This window comes from Tenrec ecaudatus, chromosome 3 (assembly GCF_050624435.1).
Source record: "Tenrec ecaudatus isolate mTenEca1 chromosome 3, mTenEca1.hap1, whole genome shotgun sequence".
NCBI classification, from domain to species: domain Eukaryota; kingdom Metazoa; phylum Chordata; class Mammalia; order Afrosoricida; family Tenrecidae; genus Tenrec; species Tenrec ecaudatus.
Window position 1 is genome coordinate 129,421,204 of NC_134532.1, and position 18,102 is coordinate 129,439,305.

The 18,102-nt window shown below is 36.6% G+C and overlaps 1 protein-coding gene across 3 annotated transcripts in view; it reads right to left on the reverse strand.

The window, feature by feature from the left end:
* GRID2 (glutamate ionotropic receptor delta type subunit 2) overlaps positions 1-18,102 on the reverse strand; it is a 1,629,781-nt gene that overhangs the window by 661,069 nt on the left and 950,610 nt on the right. For all 3 annotated transcript variants that reach the window (XM_075544881.1, XM_075544882.1, XM_075544880.1), the window contains one exon: positions 16,736-16,855. In XM_075544881.1, coding sequence (XP_075400996.1) covers positions 16,736-16,855 — 120 coding nt within the window. The remainder of the gene's footprint in view (positions 1-16,735; positions 16,856-18,102) is intronic.

Here is an 18,102-nt window from a genome sequence, read left to right on the forward strand (position 1 = left end):
CTATAACTTGAGTGTTCTGTTGGATCATCTTTTTTGGAATGGATATAAATATGATTGGTCACATAGCTGTCTTCCAAAATTCCTGGCACAGACCAGTGAGTATTTCCAGTAATTTTTCAGCTTGTTGAAACATTTCAACTGATATTCCATCAATTATTGGGCCTTGATTTTGACTAATGCCCTCATTGCAGCTTAGACTTCTTCTCGATCATATGTGACCTCTTGCAATATCTGGCTGTGGACTACATCTTTTTGTACAGTGACTGTATATTCTTTTGATCTTTGCATCATTTAATTTTTTTCACATAGAATTTTTCAATATTGCAGCTAAAGACTTGAATTCTTTTTGTTTAAGATATGTTTAAGGTGAGCATGGTACCTATGCAGGCTTATAAACATTCCCACAGAGTCGGCAGGCCCATGGATGCTGCCAAGTCTAACCTCAAGTTTTAACAGTAGACAAGTAAGATACATCTATCAAAAATACTGTTTCTGTTTCCACCACATATGAACCCAAATTGTATTCTACCAGATATCTCTGGTACACTCCCATGAAGTCAACACAGTCCCAAAGATCTGAGAAGCTTGTTCCTGTCCACTCCTATTAACATTCTCTATACACGTAGAGACCATAAGTCCCAGATCTTGATGAACACACTTGTAGAAATATGCCATCAGAAAGGACATTAAATGAAACAAAATGGTTAGTGTTTCATATTGTCACCGTGAATACCACATATTATGCGCTGTCAATCACAACTAAAGTGAAGTTACTTTTTTCACTTCAAAGAACATTTTTGTTTTTGCTAGAATAACTGGCATTTCTTATATCGGCTTGAAAGCAAATCTTACAGATTACTGTCCATTTCCAACAGCTATTTTTTATTAGCTTTCATTATGTGACCTACATAAAGAATTTCATTTAATTCTTGTAGTAATTAGAGGTATATCTTATTTACATTTAAAGACACTGAAGTTCACTGAGCTTCGTAATCTTGAAATTACCCAGTCAATAAATGACAGGGTCAAAGTTTCAAGACAGGTTTGCTTGACAGCAAAGGCTGCGTATATGTGTGTTGTGTGTTTTCCCATTTAACTTATTAAATCTCGCCTAATTGGAGACAATAATCTTGAATTCAAATGCCAACCGTAGTATCAACACATTTGGATGGGATATCTGTCGAGAATGCAAATGCCATAGTCCCACCTGGAGCTAGGCAGGACTCACTCATTCATTATTTCAATATATTGATCGATTATTACGTGCATTGAGAACATATAGTTGACAAATTATGATCCTTGTCTCCAAAGTGCTTACAATATATTTAGGGCATTACAACATGAATCCAACTGAGGACAGTTGAGAGGAAAGCAGGATTTCAAAAGCTTTTTTCCTATCATTTCAGAAAATTAGAGAACATACATTGATAACATGAAGCATGAATCTTTTGGTACAAAGTTCTGATAATTCAAATATGACAATTATAATGAATTTGTACCTTTATAATTCCAAACATTTTACTTATAATAATAAATCTAACTACGTGTTCCTTCTTTTTAAAAATATTTCATTAGGGGCTCATACAACTCTTATCACAATCCATACATACATCAATTATGTAAAGCACATTTGTACATTCATTGCCCTCATCCTTCTCAAAACATTTGCTCTCCACTTAAGCCCCTGGCATCAGCTCCTCATTTTTCCCATCCCTCCCTGCTTCCCCTGCCCTCATGAACCCTTGTTAATTTATAAAGTATTATGTGGTTATATCTTGCCCTGTCCGACGTCTCCCTTGACCCACTTTTCTGTTGTCCTTCCCCCAGGGTGGAGGCTGTTCCTTCTTTAGTCTCTGAAAACCACTCATATATCTTTTCCAAAAAACCTCACCCATGTCTTCATGATGCTCACTAATCTGTTATTTATTTAACTAAAGTATACAAGTCTGAAGATATCACTACAACATTACAGAAACCCTTATTAAACAAAATTTAAAATGTAGACCTATCATTTCATCAAATGTCTGCCATCTAGGTCTGTAAATGTTTAAAGTCAGTGTTAATATCTCTCTAACGCTGTGTGTATAATTCTGCACACTTTAAGGTAAATCACATCAACATGACAGTTTAAGCATCCTCAAAGGACTCAAACCATGTTCCTTTACAATTTCCTGTGAAATCTGGGAACAACCAAGGTTCTCACAGGGTAAGAGCAGGCAGCAGGTTTTCCTGGGGGTGCATGTGCCACATAAACTCCCTGTAGGGGAGCCTTATAACCCGAGCAGAAAGATGAAAATTCTCCAGCACAGCGTTCCTGATATCACAGTGTAATTATGAATGGTCTTAACATTTCCTAAGACCTATGGCCACCCTTCATCCTTTGAGAAAATGCATCAATAGTACCTCTTTAGAATAGCAAAGAACAGTCTTCATAACTTTCACAACTGACATATCTGCTTTGAGTTTAACTGGTGGATCCCCTTGGAAGACACTATTTTGATCAGATATTTCTAAGATTCTCTAATGGAACTAACATAACTATATTACTAAACAAAATTGTCACCTCTCATCACAGAGACTTGGTTTACTATGAATAAACCAATGCACATATCAATAGTGTTTGGTAGCCAAGCTTTTTGACTAACTCACCTATTTAGTGGAAATGCAGCATTGGACGATGTGTAATCAAAGCACTCACATTGCAATGTAGATTTTAAGGCCAAAATTACAGTTATGTACAGTTATTCATTTCCATTTGAATTAGTGAAAATGTGCTGTATTTATAAGTGTAAAGAATAAGTTTTTGGAATTTACCTAAGTGTGTACATTTGTATGTTACTTCATTGAATAAATACCAAATAGGCATCTCCTAGGTGCCATGCATTGGAGAACACAGAAGAGAACAAATAAAGGTTGTTGTTTTGTTTTACTCAGGGTTTATATTGTAATGAGAAATACATACCCCCCAAAAGTAAATTATTTCTACTTACACAAATATGTGTGTTTATATATATTATATACTCACTGCCACTGAGTTGATGCCAATTCATGGTGATGTTACAGAATGGTGTAAAATCTGTTCTTGTGAGTTCTAAAGATTGTAAGTTTTTACAAGTGTAGAAAGCCTCATCTTTCTCCCTGAACTTGATTGGTGGTTTCAAACTGTGGACCTTGTGGCTCAAAGACCAAAACGTAACCACTGCGATATCAGGGCTCTTGCTATAGAGATAACTAAATAGTTAGATGTATGAGTCCTATATATATGCAATAATTTATAAAATGTATTACGAAGAAATAGAAAACTGGATAATGAAATAGATAATGTTATTTTCTACTTGAAGAATCAAAACACAGATGCCATGTTAAACATTGTCAGTGCAATATTGCAACCACTGGCTACTTGGATGCGAAGTTGTTTTTTATTCTTTTAAAATGTAAGGTGCTTCATTAAAAATGGACTAACAAGAACTTTCCCAAGAACACAAAGCTATGGTTTTTATAATTGTGAATTTAATGTAGTAGAACTTGAGCAAAGATTCTAAATCTAAGAAAACATTACACCTAGAAGCAAAAGTATTCTTAGTACCATTTTATTTCATTAACTTATCTGAGAAAACATGTTTATGAAGGCAATAAGCATTATCATGCAATTAAGTTGGGCTAGAAACACAACTTCAATCTCCTCTTTCTGGTCTCCTGGTTTTCCTGCTTATCATAAAGTTCAAAGACATTAAGTCTAGATTATTATGCTTTTATGCTGGAACTGTTTTTACAACAAACTGTAAGCAGCATTGGCAGACGAAAACAAACAAAACTTCAAGCACACCGCTGTTTATTAACAAAAATGCTGTTATGTAAACTACAGCAACAGTGTGTGGTTGCTATAAATATGGCTAGTTGACATAATCTTTAAATTTCATGTCATTAAAAATCTGGTGTCCAGAGACTTTATATAGAATGTTGTCTGTGACACCGTGAGTGTATGTGTGTGTGTGCATGTGTTGAAACTTCCGCATTGGAGTAGAAAAAGAACACACTGAAATAGAAACAACCATATTTTTAAGGAGAGTTCAATAATATAGAAAGCCTTGATATTTCAAAATTTGGCTTTGAGGTTCACCTGAATTCATCTCTTAGGAGACACAGTGTGTTAACACCTTGAATATCCCATCTGCTGCATGAAACACCGACTTACATCAAAGTAAAAGACCGAGTTCAAAAAATCAAAGCAAGAAAGCTCTTTGTTTAGATCAGCATCAGTGAAAATTAAAGAATCCTTTCATACATCAACAAATTCAGAAAAATGGAACCTCCTCTCATACAGTGCCAAGAGAGCTGAGACAAGCCCCCAAATTGGAATGGTGAAGCCTTGGTCAAGCTCACGTTCAAGGTCTGAGCAGACAGAGGCCTGTTTTGTTTATGAGCTCTGACAGTGTCCCTGCTCCCGTTGATAAGGCTGCAGGCACTGCATGCACGGAACATTGGCAGCAGCATAAACACCGACAACTTGACAGTTTGTCAGCTGGAAAGTCTCTCACTGTTGTTGACACAAGGGGAAACTGAGAGCAAATCCTTAATTTTGGATACACAAGTAGTAAATCATTTTATTTATTCTTATGGTAATGTTTCTTTAGAAGTATCTTTTAAAGCATTCTTTGTGTATGAATATTCATGTAAACAGATGATCCTGTTTATAAATGAAGTTAATTCCACGAATAATGTATATAAAAGCCTATGCCAATCAGTCCACCATGGCTCACAGTGACCATAAAGGAGAGAGTAAAACTATCCTGTTGAAATTCTCACCCTGTAAATGTCTTGGGGGCAGAGATCTTCATCTGTCTCTCATAGAGAAGTGGGTGGGTTTGAACTGCTGATTATGGTTAGTAGCCTAAGACGCAATCCACTATGCCACTAGGATCTGAACTAATCTATAGCACTCCTAAAATCACTTGGGAGCTTTACAACTTCAGTTTCAGTAAAGCAAACCCAAACCCTCACAACTGAATCAATAGGCAGCATCATGATAAACTAAGATAAGATATATTGTCAATGATTTCATTGCTTTGATCCATATTTAACGATCACAGGTAAATCTCTCTCTCTCTCTCTCTCTCTCTCTCTCACACACACACACACACACACACACACACACACACACCACACCACCCACCCATCACCCACTTCCATAAAATCTATTTCAACTTTATTGGGTAGAGGAGAACTACTTCTGAGACTTTAAATCATTTTGAGAGCAGAATACCTCATCTTGTTCCCGTGGAATGATTGCTTGGTTTTCACCTGTTGACCCTTGGATTAACGTTCTAATATATAGCACACTATATGACCAGGGCTTCCATCAGATCTCTTTAAAGGGTAAAGAGTAAAGATGTCACTTTGAGCACCAAAGTGTGCCTGACTCCAGCAAGGCTTGATTACCTGGAAACATTGAAGCATAATGAATGCACTTGAATGTGGATGTTGATCAAGACTACTGACAGTACCATGAACTGCCAGAAGAAGAAAAACCTCTCTTGAAGGTAGTTCAGACTGAATGCCCTTAGAAGCAAAGGTGGAGGGACCACATCTCATATAGTTTAGACATAATATCAGAACCAACGTGTCGCTGGGAAAGGACCACATATTTTGGTACAGAGGAGGGTCAGGGACACAGAGGAAAGGCTGGATGAGATGGACTGATACAGTGACTGCAATGGTAGACTCCACTATGACAATGATGTTGGGGGTGGCTAAGCTCCAGGCAGTGTTTCATTCTGTTTTATGTAGGGTCTCTGAGCACTGATTTAAAGGTGATTACCAACAACAATAACAATAGGGTTAGGAATTCTGTTGGCACATCAAGTACTCAGCCACTAATGGAAAGATAGGCATCTTGAACTGCCAAGAACTCTAAGGGGCAAAAGACCTGGCAATCAGCTACTGTAAAGATTACAGGCCAGAAATTCCTGGGGGACACTTCTGCTTTGATGCAGTGTCCTTCTGCAGGTCAGCATCAGTTAGAAAACCCTGATGGTACCTAACGAGAACTACAGAACAAAAGAAATATTCTATGGAAGAGTTATTCATTGCTTAGCCAATGTGATAGGCAAGAACTTCTAGGTTTTGAATTCTGACGAGGGTGAAAAACATGAATATTCATAGATTTAGGTAGGTTTAATAAAATGCCTGCTCTGCCACCCTTACATCCATGACTTTTCAAATGACTGACATTTGAAATAATAAACTTTGGTGTCTAGCCTCCCAAATACCTTGTATGTCTCAGAGGAGTTCTCAGTTTCATAATGATAGATGTTTCTGTTCTTCTTGTTACCAGGTGCTTGTGAAGTTGACTCAACTCCTGGGTGTGTGTGATTCTCAAAATGGTTGCGATTGAGCCAATTGTTGCAGCCTCCCTGTCACTCCATCCCCTTGAGTGTCCTCCTCTTATTTGCTTATTTTTACTTTAAACAGGGGTCATGACACGCCCAATGGATATGACATTAAGGCTAGGCATCCACAGTTTTGAAGATATTTTCAATACTCTTAACCAACACCATAATTTAAAAGCACCTATTTGTTCTTCCATTTTCCTTCTTCAGTGTTCAGTTTTCGTATGCCTATATTGTTGTTAGGTGCCACCTAGTCTGCATTGACCCAGAGTGACCCGATAAACACTGCATAGTCCTGCATAGTCCTCACAACTGTTGCTAAGCCTCAGGCCATTGAGGAAGGCACTGCGCTGACCAATCTCTATGAGGTCCTTCCTCGTTTTCTCTGCCCCTCCACTTTACCAATGATGCTGTCCTTCTCCAGGGAATAGTCTCTCCTGACAATACGTCTGAGGTATGTGGGGCGAAGCTTCGGCATCCTGCCTCGAAGGCACATTCTAGCCTTAATTAGTCCAAGAAAGGTTGGTCTGTACATATGGCAGTCCCTGGTACTTTCAATATTCTTCTCCAGCATCACATTCAAATGCATCCATTCTTCTACAGCCTTGTGTCTTCAATGTGCACCCTTTCTCGTGCATGTGAGGCAATCCAGAACACCAAGCACCCCTTAGTCCTCCAAGGAACCAACATCCTTGCCCTTCAATATTCTGAAGAGTACTGTGCAGCAGTTTTACCAAATTCAGTACATTTTTTATCTCCTGACTGCTGCTTCCATGAGCATTCATTGTGGACACTAGCAAGACAAAGTCCTACAACTTCAACCATTTCTCCATTTAACATAATGTCAACTATTGGTACAGTTGTGAGACCTTCGGCTTTCCTTCATTGAGTTAAAATCCATAGTGAAGGCTACAATCGTTAATCTTCATCAGCAAACGTTTCAATTCCTCCAAATTTTCAGAAAGGAAGGCTGCGTCATTAGCATATTAAAAGTTGTTACTTGGCCTTTCTCCCAACCGGAAGCACACCAGCCTGTGTAATAACAAGGTGTCCACAGGATCAGGTATCCGGCATTAGAAGACCCCAAACAAGCAAACATACCCATGTGAATGAGGTGGGGAGGAGTGGAGACCCAAAGCCTTTCTGTAGACAATTGGACTAGCCCTCTCAGAAGGATCATATGGAAAGGACAAGCGAGCCAGGGGGCAGTATAGCACCAATGAAACATACAACATTTCTCTAGTTCTTTACTGCTTCCCCCAGCTCCCAGCCCCCTGCCACTATTAGGGCCCTAATTCTACCTTACAAATCAGGCTAGTCCAGAGCATGCACACTGGTCCAGGTAAGAGTTCTCAACACAGAGAATCCAGGACAGATAACCCCCTTCAGGAACAGTAATGATAATAGCAATATGATGAGGGTAGGGGAAAGGTGGGGGCAGAACGAGATAACTGATTGCAGTGATCGATGTATAACCACCACCGTGTCCCATCCCAGGATGATGATCAACTGAAACATGGGTGGAGAGAGACAGAGGATGGTGTAAGATATGAAAATAATAATGATTTCTAATTTATCAAGGGTTCACGAGGATAGGAGAATCGGGGAGGGAGAGATAAAATGAGCTGATACCAAGGGCTCAAGTAGAAAGAAAATGCTTTGAAAAGGATGATGGCAACATATGTACAAAGGTGCTTGATACAATGAATGTATGGGTTGTTATAGAGTTTTAAGAACCCCAGTAAAATGATACGTGAAAACTGGACAATGAGTAAGGAAGATGTAGAAGAAAAGGATACATATGAATTATAGTGGTTGCAAAGACTATTGAAACTACTATGGCCTGCCAGAAGAACAAACAAATCTGTCTTGGAGAAGTACAGCCTGAATGCTATTTCCGGTGAGGATGAGGAGACTGTCTTATATTGGGCGCAACCTTGGGCGTATTCTCAGGAGAGAAAATCCCTGGAAAAGGACCTCATGCTCAGGAAAGTGGAGGATCAGCAAAGAAGAGGAAGACCCTCCATGAGATGGACCAACAGAGTAGCTGCAGCCACGGGCTCAGCCATGAACCCCCTGTGACACAGCACAGAACCACGGCATTTCATTCCGTCGTGCGTGGTCTTGCTCAGTGCTAGAGCCTACTCGGTGGTACTTGACCACAAGTGTCCCAAGAAGTCGCCACTGTTGCGGTTGGTGGGATGAGGCCTGGTTCTTAAACTCATGCAGGTATAAAGGACCCAATCAGATGGCAGCATCCTTTATAAGCGGGGTGGTAGTTTCCCAGTGAACCGCGGAGGAGGGAAATGTAGAGGGAGACTCTTATGAAGAATAGGTCACGAGAGGGTTAAATTCAGACAATTTTCTTTATTCTTTATCACACTACCTGCTGCTGTATTGCTGACTGCTCTCTACTCAACTCTTTTTTTCTCTTACCTTCTATTTTTATAGAAGTACTGTAATTATAATCCTTCTGCATACATACTCAATATTTCCTATGAATACATTTTTCATTGAATATGGGAGTATTTGAATAAAAATAAGACTTTGAGAAAATTAATAATAACATTGCAGGAGCTATTGAAAAGAGGAAGTATGGTACAAAAATGATAACGTATAAGTTAATAGATTACCATGAGGCTGAAATGAAAGGAAAATACAGGTGAGAAGTGGTAAGGTAATGTTTGCCCCAAGAAAAATATGTTCACCTATGTGTAGAAAGGTCCAATACTGACTCAACAGGACAAGGCAGAAGTGCCCCTGTGGGTTTCGGAGTTAAAGACTTGGAAAACCATGGGGCAGTTCTACCCTGTCCTGCAGAGTCACTGCATGTGACTGACAGTGATTTGGGTTTGGGTTGGTATCTGCACATCAAGTCCTCCTTTCTGCATGTGCACCTTAATGTGTACAGAAGTCTTTCCCTAACTTTCAAATTGAGGAAAATAATATAACAATTCTATGTTCACAGTTACCATAAAATTAGAAAAGTCTTTTATTTGAGAAGAAATTAAGTAATAACAGCCCCAGAGAAAGATCCATTATTTTCTTGTTATGCGTTCATATATTTTCACTTTCACAATCTCCAATTACATTTATACTAAATGTATTTTTTTAAACATTTTATTAGGGGCTCATACAACTCTTATCACAATCCATACATATACATACATCAATTGTATAAAGCACATCTGTACATTCTTTGCCCTAATCATTTTCCTTTTTTTTCTTTTCTTATACTAAACTTATTTTTATCAATATGTTAATTATTAGAATTTATAATTAACTCTAGATAAATGTGGCTATTTGTTTGTTGGTATATATCTATACTTTCCTGGGCTATAATCCTCTGGGTGATTGCCACACCTTTCTTCTGCACAACGACTGCTGAGTTGGAAGAGCAGACCTTTGGTTAATAGCTGAGCACTGCACAGTCAGGCCTCTTTTTCTCTGGTGGTTTGACACAGGGCTGCTAACTGCAAAGTCTGCAGTTCAAATCACCAGCTGCTTGCTGGGAAGAACACAAGGCTTTCTAACCCTTAAAGTATTTCTGTCTTGGAAACCCACGGGGCCTACCCGGTCTTATAGGGTTGCTATGAGTCAGCATTGACTTCTTGGCAGTGAGTTTGGTATTTAGTTGTTATACACATAACTAAAAACAAAACAAATGCATTGACATTGAGTTGATTCCAATTCATTGGGGATCTCTATGGGATTTGTTTCTGAGAACGTAAATCTTTTCAAGAGCAGATAGCCTCCTTTTCCCCCAGCAGAGCGGAGAGTGGGTTTGAACTGCTGACCTTCTGGTCAGCAGCACAGTGCTTAACCCACAGTGTCACCAGAGGTCCTTAACTATATATACTCAATGATATATGTCACTAAATAATGGATGGTAGATAACAGGATATAAGGCATATTTTCCACAACAATTTGGAGATAGATCTTCCATTATCTATCCTATGAGCACACGAATGCAGCTGTAGCACTGGATACTGAATACTATCTGCTCGGTCACCATACATCACACATGACTAACCATCATTCTTGTGATCATAAAACTGACACATCTAGGCACATTGAAATAAAATCCACATTAGGATACTACAGAGAAAAATGTAGAAATCTATAAATAAAGTCAAATCTTCCATCAGCCTAAGAAGGAATAACAGATTACTGTCAAAGCACAACTAGCTACACAGACAGCAGACGTACTGGAGTAAAGCCAGTACCACGGTATTGTCAATGTACCGAAGCGGAAAAAATAAAAACAATTTAAAACTCTGAGTCTCCAGGAGATGTCTTTCAAGAAAGAAGATGAAATAAAGACATGTTCTGATAAACAAAATTTGAAAAATTTTGCCACAAGAAAAATCATCAACAAAGGAATCTTTACACCTGTACTTCAGGCAGAATGCAAGACAGAGAGATGCAGGAAGAAAATTAGAGCATAGAAAGTGGTAAAATTCATGTACAGATGTAGATAAATATTTACTGAACAAATTAGTAAAAATCACAATTTTGGAGAAAAATAAAAGATAGCATTAAAGTACATAATAATAAGCTATCCTTCTAGAACATGATAGAGTAAATGTAGTTAAAATGTTCTAAGTCTATTTATTATCTCTAAGAAGGACAAAGGTACTGATTAAACATATATTAAACATTATGTGTATATATTATATATTCTAAGGGAAAGAGTATTTAACATATACATTTGTAATGGAACCAAAGGGAAATATACACACACAGAGGATCTTAAAATATATGGAAATTTTTATTATCTATAATGTCATTTTTTATACTTCCTTGTGAAGTCTATGTGTATTTATCTGACACTGAGTTGATTGTGATTTATAGTGACCCTATATATATATAACCTTATGTAAGTTTTCAGAGGCTGCAAATTTTTATGGGAGCAGAAAGCCTTATCTTTCTCTTACAGAGTAGCTGATGGGTTTGAACTGCCAACCTTGGGATTAGCAGTCCAATACTTTATATATATATATATATATATATATATATATATATATACATACATACATATATATATATTCACTCTAAAGATGGCAGAGAGAAAATAAATGTAGAACATGCAAAACAAAGATATTTACAAAACAGTTAAGTGTACAAGATGAGAGGCTTACACCTGTATATATTGGTCAATATATTATACATAAAAGTTCTTTGGAAAATTATACATAAAATTTTACCAAGATCATATTTTCAGCCACCATTTCTTCCTCTTTGTTTGCAACTTTTGCATTCCAATCACCAATAACTATCAATACATTTTGATTGCATGTTGATTAATTTTGGACTGAAGACTTTGGTAGAATTCTTCAATTTCTTCACCGCTAGCTTTGAGGGGTTGTTGCATAAATTTGAATAACAGTTACCGTATATACTCGTGTGTAAGCCGAGTTTTTCAGCACAAAAAATGTGCTGAAAAACTGGGGTTCAGCTTATAAACGGGTCAGTGGGGATGAGCGCCCGTTATCTCACAAGTGATTGTTGTTTCTCCTCTGTTCATTCAAAACCCCGCTTAAACTGCAGGGCTTTGAATGTTTGTTTACTCACATCTAACCAATCAGAGCCGTCCTATGACATGTATCTTTGAATAAGCTTTTTAAAGACCCTGTACAAAGGATGTGGCATGAATGGATGTCATCTGGTCAAGCCCGACTAACAAAAGGAGGAAATCTTATGAAGCCTGACATAGAGTTAATAGCAAAGTGGGTTCCATATGCATGGGAAGACATTCCAGAAGACATGGTGTGATGTGCCTTCCAGAAATGTAGTATTAGTAATGCTATGGATGGCAGTGAAGACTGCGCTTTATATGAAAATGACAGCAGTGATGGTGATGACGGCAATCTCAGTGAGGACAGTGTCTATGATGACCTCACACCAGCTGAAGCTCTGCATTGGGATATGGATGATGATGAGGAATTCAGTTTAGAAGGATTTTAACTCTCTACAGTTTAGCTTGGTTGCTGATTGAGCTCAGGGGAATAGTACATTGAAGGTATCATTGTTGATACCTTATTGTTTTTGTTGAACCTATTTTCCACTTACTATGCTGGTTTACTAATGTTAAATAAGTTGTTGTTCTTTTATTTAAAATAAATATTCTAAAACATTACCCCACTGATGTCTCAATTTTCAGTAATTTTATTTTCATTTGTTTTGATTATTGAAACTCACCGATAGCTTCTGCATTTTCCACCCTAGGCTTATACTCGAGTCAATCAGTTTTTCTGGTTTCCCAGGTAATCTTTAGGCACCTCGGCTTATACTAGGGTTGGCTTATATTCGCGTATATTCTGTAATATTAATTGGATTTTTTATATGGGGATAGTCATTATCCTATCACAGACAGCATTGTCCTCTAAGATAAATCTTTAAATGTCCCCTTTAAAGCTGAATTTAATGCATTCTTCCTGACTGTATCATTTCTGGCATAGTAAACTATATGATTTTCTAATTCAAAATAACTAGGTAATGGCAAACCAAGCAATTTCAATATAAATGACAGAAATATATATAAATATAAATACACTTTAAGCTCCATAATTCAACACTTCCTTAATCTAATTAAATGTAACTAAAAATAAAAAATATATCATATTTAGTAATGAAATAATTTTCTTTGAAATTGGTTTTAATTCAGGGATGTCTACTATTTTTACTTCCATTTAAGATTGTGCTAGGGATCCTAGTTAGTACCAAAGAGTAATAAAAGGTATAATCATTAAAAATGATGGAGAAAAGTCATAATTAATAATACCCAATATGTGTAAAATATAGAAAATTCACAAGAACATGTAGAAAATTTATTATAATAAAAATTCCAGCAATAAAATTGTATATAAAATGATCATATAAGTAAAAATAGTCTTCTCATATATCAACAAAAATCAGAAAATTAAGAGTTAAAAGATACCAGGCTATCCTCACCTAATAGAATATGACCTAGTGATAATAAACACTACACATGACAATATGGATCTTTCTAAAAATATATGCCAGACTCAAAGGAGCACATTCACCTTAAAAATTTAACGAATCTTCATGGTTAGGAAAGGGAATAAAATGATTGCTGAATCATAGAAACCCATTGCACATTTGAGTCTGTGCTTTATTATAACAACTTGTTTTACATATCAATAAGATAGGCGAATAGGATATTATAAGAATGAAATTGCACTTTCTCACGTCTTATATTAAAAAGCATTTTAGGTCAATTAAAACCTCAGCATCAAATACAAAACATTAGAGCATGTGGAACACACTATTGTCATGATTTAAGGGATGGAGGTGAATTTCCTAAATAGGGACTAGAGTCCTCTGGAAAGTTGCCCCAAACTCAACTACATTAAAATTACTATACAAATACATAGAAATTTTATGGAGAATAAAATAATGTCTATAACAAAACTAAGTAACAAGAACAACTAAACTATATGCATCACTTCCATATTCAAATAAAAACAAATGAACATTTTAGTAGGCAAATTGTTGAAAGACCTGAGTCCACAGCTCATTCCAAAACCAGTCTGAGGAGCCACAAAAAAGAGAGAAAGGTCTCAGAGCCACTTTTTTTAAAATTTGCTCATTTTAGGGTGTACGTCAGAGGTATTATTGCATTGTAGTTCACCCTCTTAATGTTGTGGTGCATGTTTTTCTCTGTTTCATTATATGAACCCCAGGATTGATAAGCCTATAGGGACAAAGGGAGTATAAGGGTTTTTTAGTTTGGGGGTAGGAAGTCCCCTGGAGCTGGGTGTGTAAAAGAGAGACAATGCCTAGAGTCCAGGAAGAAAATGAATGTTTGGAAACTGACTGAAGTAGCAGTTCCACAATTCTACTTGATGTGATTGAACTACGGAGTGAGAGGATGTATATATTAGCTCCCAATTAATAATCCTTAAAAACAGAAAGAGCAACAAAAACAAAAGGAGCATCATGTTGCTGCTGACTAATGGCAATCTTGTAGGCACAGTAGAACTACCCCTGTGAGTTCCTGAGACTGTAACTCTTTCATGGAGGGAAAGCATCACTTTTCTCCCACGCAGATGCCAGTGGCTTTGTTCCCCTCCTGGGCTCCTCTCCGAGTTGTTTCTGGAGTGTGAATTCAAAAAGCCCTATGAAAATAGCTTTCATAATTTCTAGCATAGTTCAACGTACACTTTCCAATGAACTCTTCCATATAAAAAGTAGAGAAATGCATGCAAAGATGCAAGAATGTGTACTCACGTTATTATGCTTAGGGGTTCTTCTGTATTATAACAACATGCTTACAGTGGTTTCAGAAATGTAAAAAAATGGGTGGATTTTGATACATTTGCATAAGAGTAACAAAAGCACTGTCATTGAATAAACCCAACTACAACTAACAACAAGGATGAATAACAAAAGCAGTGCTGAATAAAATCTTCAGGAATTTGGAATATATGCATACATAGTCTATATATGATTATATAGCATGCGCATATAATGTTCATTAAATGATTCTAAGTTTACTCATAAATTAAAATATAGGGAAAACTCAGTTATATTAATTAAGATAAAGAAAAAGATATATATATGTAATCATATATAAATTACAATGTTTTCTATATATACATATAACTTTATATCTAAAATTCAGAGATACGGTTACACTACTGAGAAGGGGGTTCAGCACATAATCAAAAGATGAATGTAAGGGTTTTTAGAGTGCTTGACATGCTCTATTTCTGGACGCTGATCATTTCCTTTAAAATAATTCACTGAACTATCCATGCATGCCATGCAGTGTTCAGTCTTTTGCTATTCAAATTACACATCAAAATTGTTTTAACCTCCCTACTCTCTATGTTCTGAGTTACATTTTTTTCTTTAGTTGTTCAGAATAATGTCTCCCTTTGTGTTATTCTGGTATCCTATATCTCAGCACTGAAAAGACAGTCAATGAAGAAATTTACCCTCCATGCAGTAAACACTACGTAATAAGAAATTTAGAATTTGAGGCAGCCAAGTATTCTCCTGTCAACTTAAGCGAGGGGGTGGTGTCTAGCCTGTCAATCAAGTCACAGTTTGATGATCTCATTTGGGGGCACTACAGAAACAAATAGGTCACTGCTGTTGAGACACTCAGAGAGCTGGAGGAGACAGGTGGAGACCTGTCTCAGCAGTGAGATGCTTCCATTGCGGCTGGATACAAAATACCTTCTACCAACTAGCCTGTAATCTTCCCGCATTCAGCATCATTGCATGTGCTGAGTGAATCTAAAGAGGAATTTATAGACTGGTATCAGAAATATGGCCTAATATTTGAATTATGGACTTGATCTGGACTAGGTTGGGATGTTTTCTCAATATACAATTGCTCTTTTATATAAATTTCTTTTACACATAAGAGTATCTATGAATTTATTTCTCTAGTCAACCCAGAGTAACACAGAGTTGTAGGCTCCATATGCGTTCTCAATGACCTTAGAGTTTTCACTCTCAAAAATATATATAAAGTGGCAAATACAGACCATAGAGCAGTCATCCCTCTAGCATTTTGTGTATTTCTCCCTGAGAAAGCCAATGCCCTGGTATTCCAGGAAACATCTTTATAGGCGCTCAGCTAGCGACTTCGTACGCACGGTTCCTCGTATATAGCAAGAGCTCATTTTCAGAGGACCATTTTCTACTTATTTCCTGGCATATATAGGAGTTAAAATACTCAAATGTCACATTTTATAGACTTTCTTTCTTGCCCTATCAAATTTATCCAAGTTCTTATTGTAAATGTGCTCATGGTACAAATGAAAAACCCATACCTATGCCTTCTACAAATATAAAACACACTACTTTACAAATTGCAATCAATAATGACTCATATGTGATGCTGCCTCTCTCTACAACCAATAGATTGTTTGTCCTAGTAAATTATTCTAAGACATAATGTAATTTATAGCATCGCCGTTTTGATAAGTGGCATGTGTTGTCATCAAGTACCTTGGAGTCAGTTCCTACACAAAGCACAACACAACACTGTCTGTCCCTGTGGCAGCTTCATAGCCATTGCTATGATTCAGCCCAGTTTTTGCTGCCACTGTGGAAATCCATCGCATTGAGGATATTCCTTTTATTTAGTTATATTTTGGCTGATTCCGTACCTGATCAAGCATGATGCCCTTTGCCTCTTATTTAGCAGGACTCAAATACCAACCTATTTTTTTTTGGTCTCAACTTCCTCTTTCAAACTTCAGCATGAGCTTTAATGTGTACTCTAACCATATTCTACGGAGACTAATCAAGCAGAACCATAAGTGCTATAGAGAATAACAAGTATTGATCAGTGTCTCTGGTCTTACTTTTCGAACACCTCGGCCAAGTTCTTCTCCATAGTTGGTTCCAAGGATTTCAAAGTGAACGTTGGGGTTTCCCCCATTTTCTCCAAATTCCAGTTCTCCAGTCAATCCATTCACACCCCCCTAATGGATGGAGAAAAATAAGAGAAAAAACAAGAATTCAAAATTTCAGTATTAAGAAAACATGTAGCTATGTAAAACTTCTTTAGTCACTCAACTTCTCTGTATCATATTAATTTAAGTTTATAGTTATTCATGAAATTTTTGATGTACACAGCTTAAACAGGAGCACACTAGAAAGTGTTTTTGATGTTCATGTAATTCAATATCATTCTTTCATAGGCAAAGAAATATAAATGACTGCTCAACATGGCACCTTGGTAGAGCTGACAGTGGATTTCCAGCTTATTTTTTTCCCTTCCCACTATTCTTAGGGGCTTAGCTATATGCATCAGGGGAAAAAGAAGCTTCCAGAATACACAAAATCTCATTTGGAAAAAGAGTTTTGACAATATTTTTCTCTGCAACACGATTCTACTCAAATTTTATCTAAAATAATTTTGGAAATTTTAACATCTGTGATTTCTAAATTAAAGACTTATTTTTTCCTTTTTCTTTAAATATTTTTCCCAAATTAAAAAAAATCCAAACTAGACTTGAAATCTATTTTGACTTTTAAATGGTAGTGTTAGCAGTTGAGATTCATTGAGAATTTCCAAGCTTCATTTTCCATTCAACATGACAGATGTTCATTTCCCCAACAGATGGCAATGTAGGTCATATTTCTCTCTTTCTTGTTTACCATTTTTTCTTGGTTTAGTTTATAAACTTTCATATTATTTATAATTTTACAAATGAAAATCACTTTTTGAGTCATGTCAATAGTTAGCTAACCTATAATTCTGGGTTGATATTGACATTTATCTGGACACAATTATCCTGTTTGATTAATTGCTTCAATTTTCATCTCTATGATGTTGATACTTCTATATTTCTCAGTTGCCATAACCTCTAACTCAGTTTCTTATCTTTTTTGGCAGGTTCTATTATGTATGATTTCTCCTGGCTTATCTCAGTTTTATACCTGTCACAGTCTTGATGGTAAATTTATAATAGGAGTCCAAAGAATCATTGTTGAATGATGTTTTACTATCCTAGTCATTTAATGAAATATTTTGTGTTTCATTTTTAAATTGTAATACTCAACAGAAATATTTCTCTATTCAGATTTTCTAAGAAGCTAGTCTCTCTTTTACTACTGATGTAAATGATAAAATAAATGGTTTTTGAGATCTCTGTAATATATACACACATATATATTTATACATAGATATGAAAAGGCAGTTAAGAGCATGGGATTTATAGTCAAA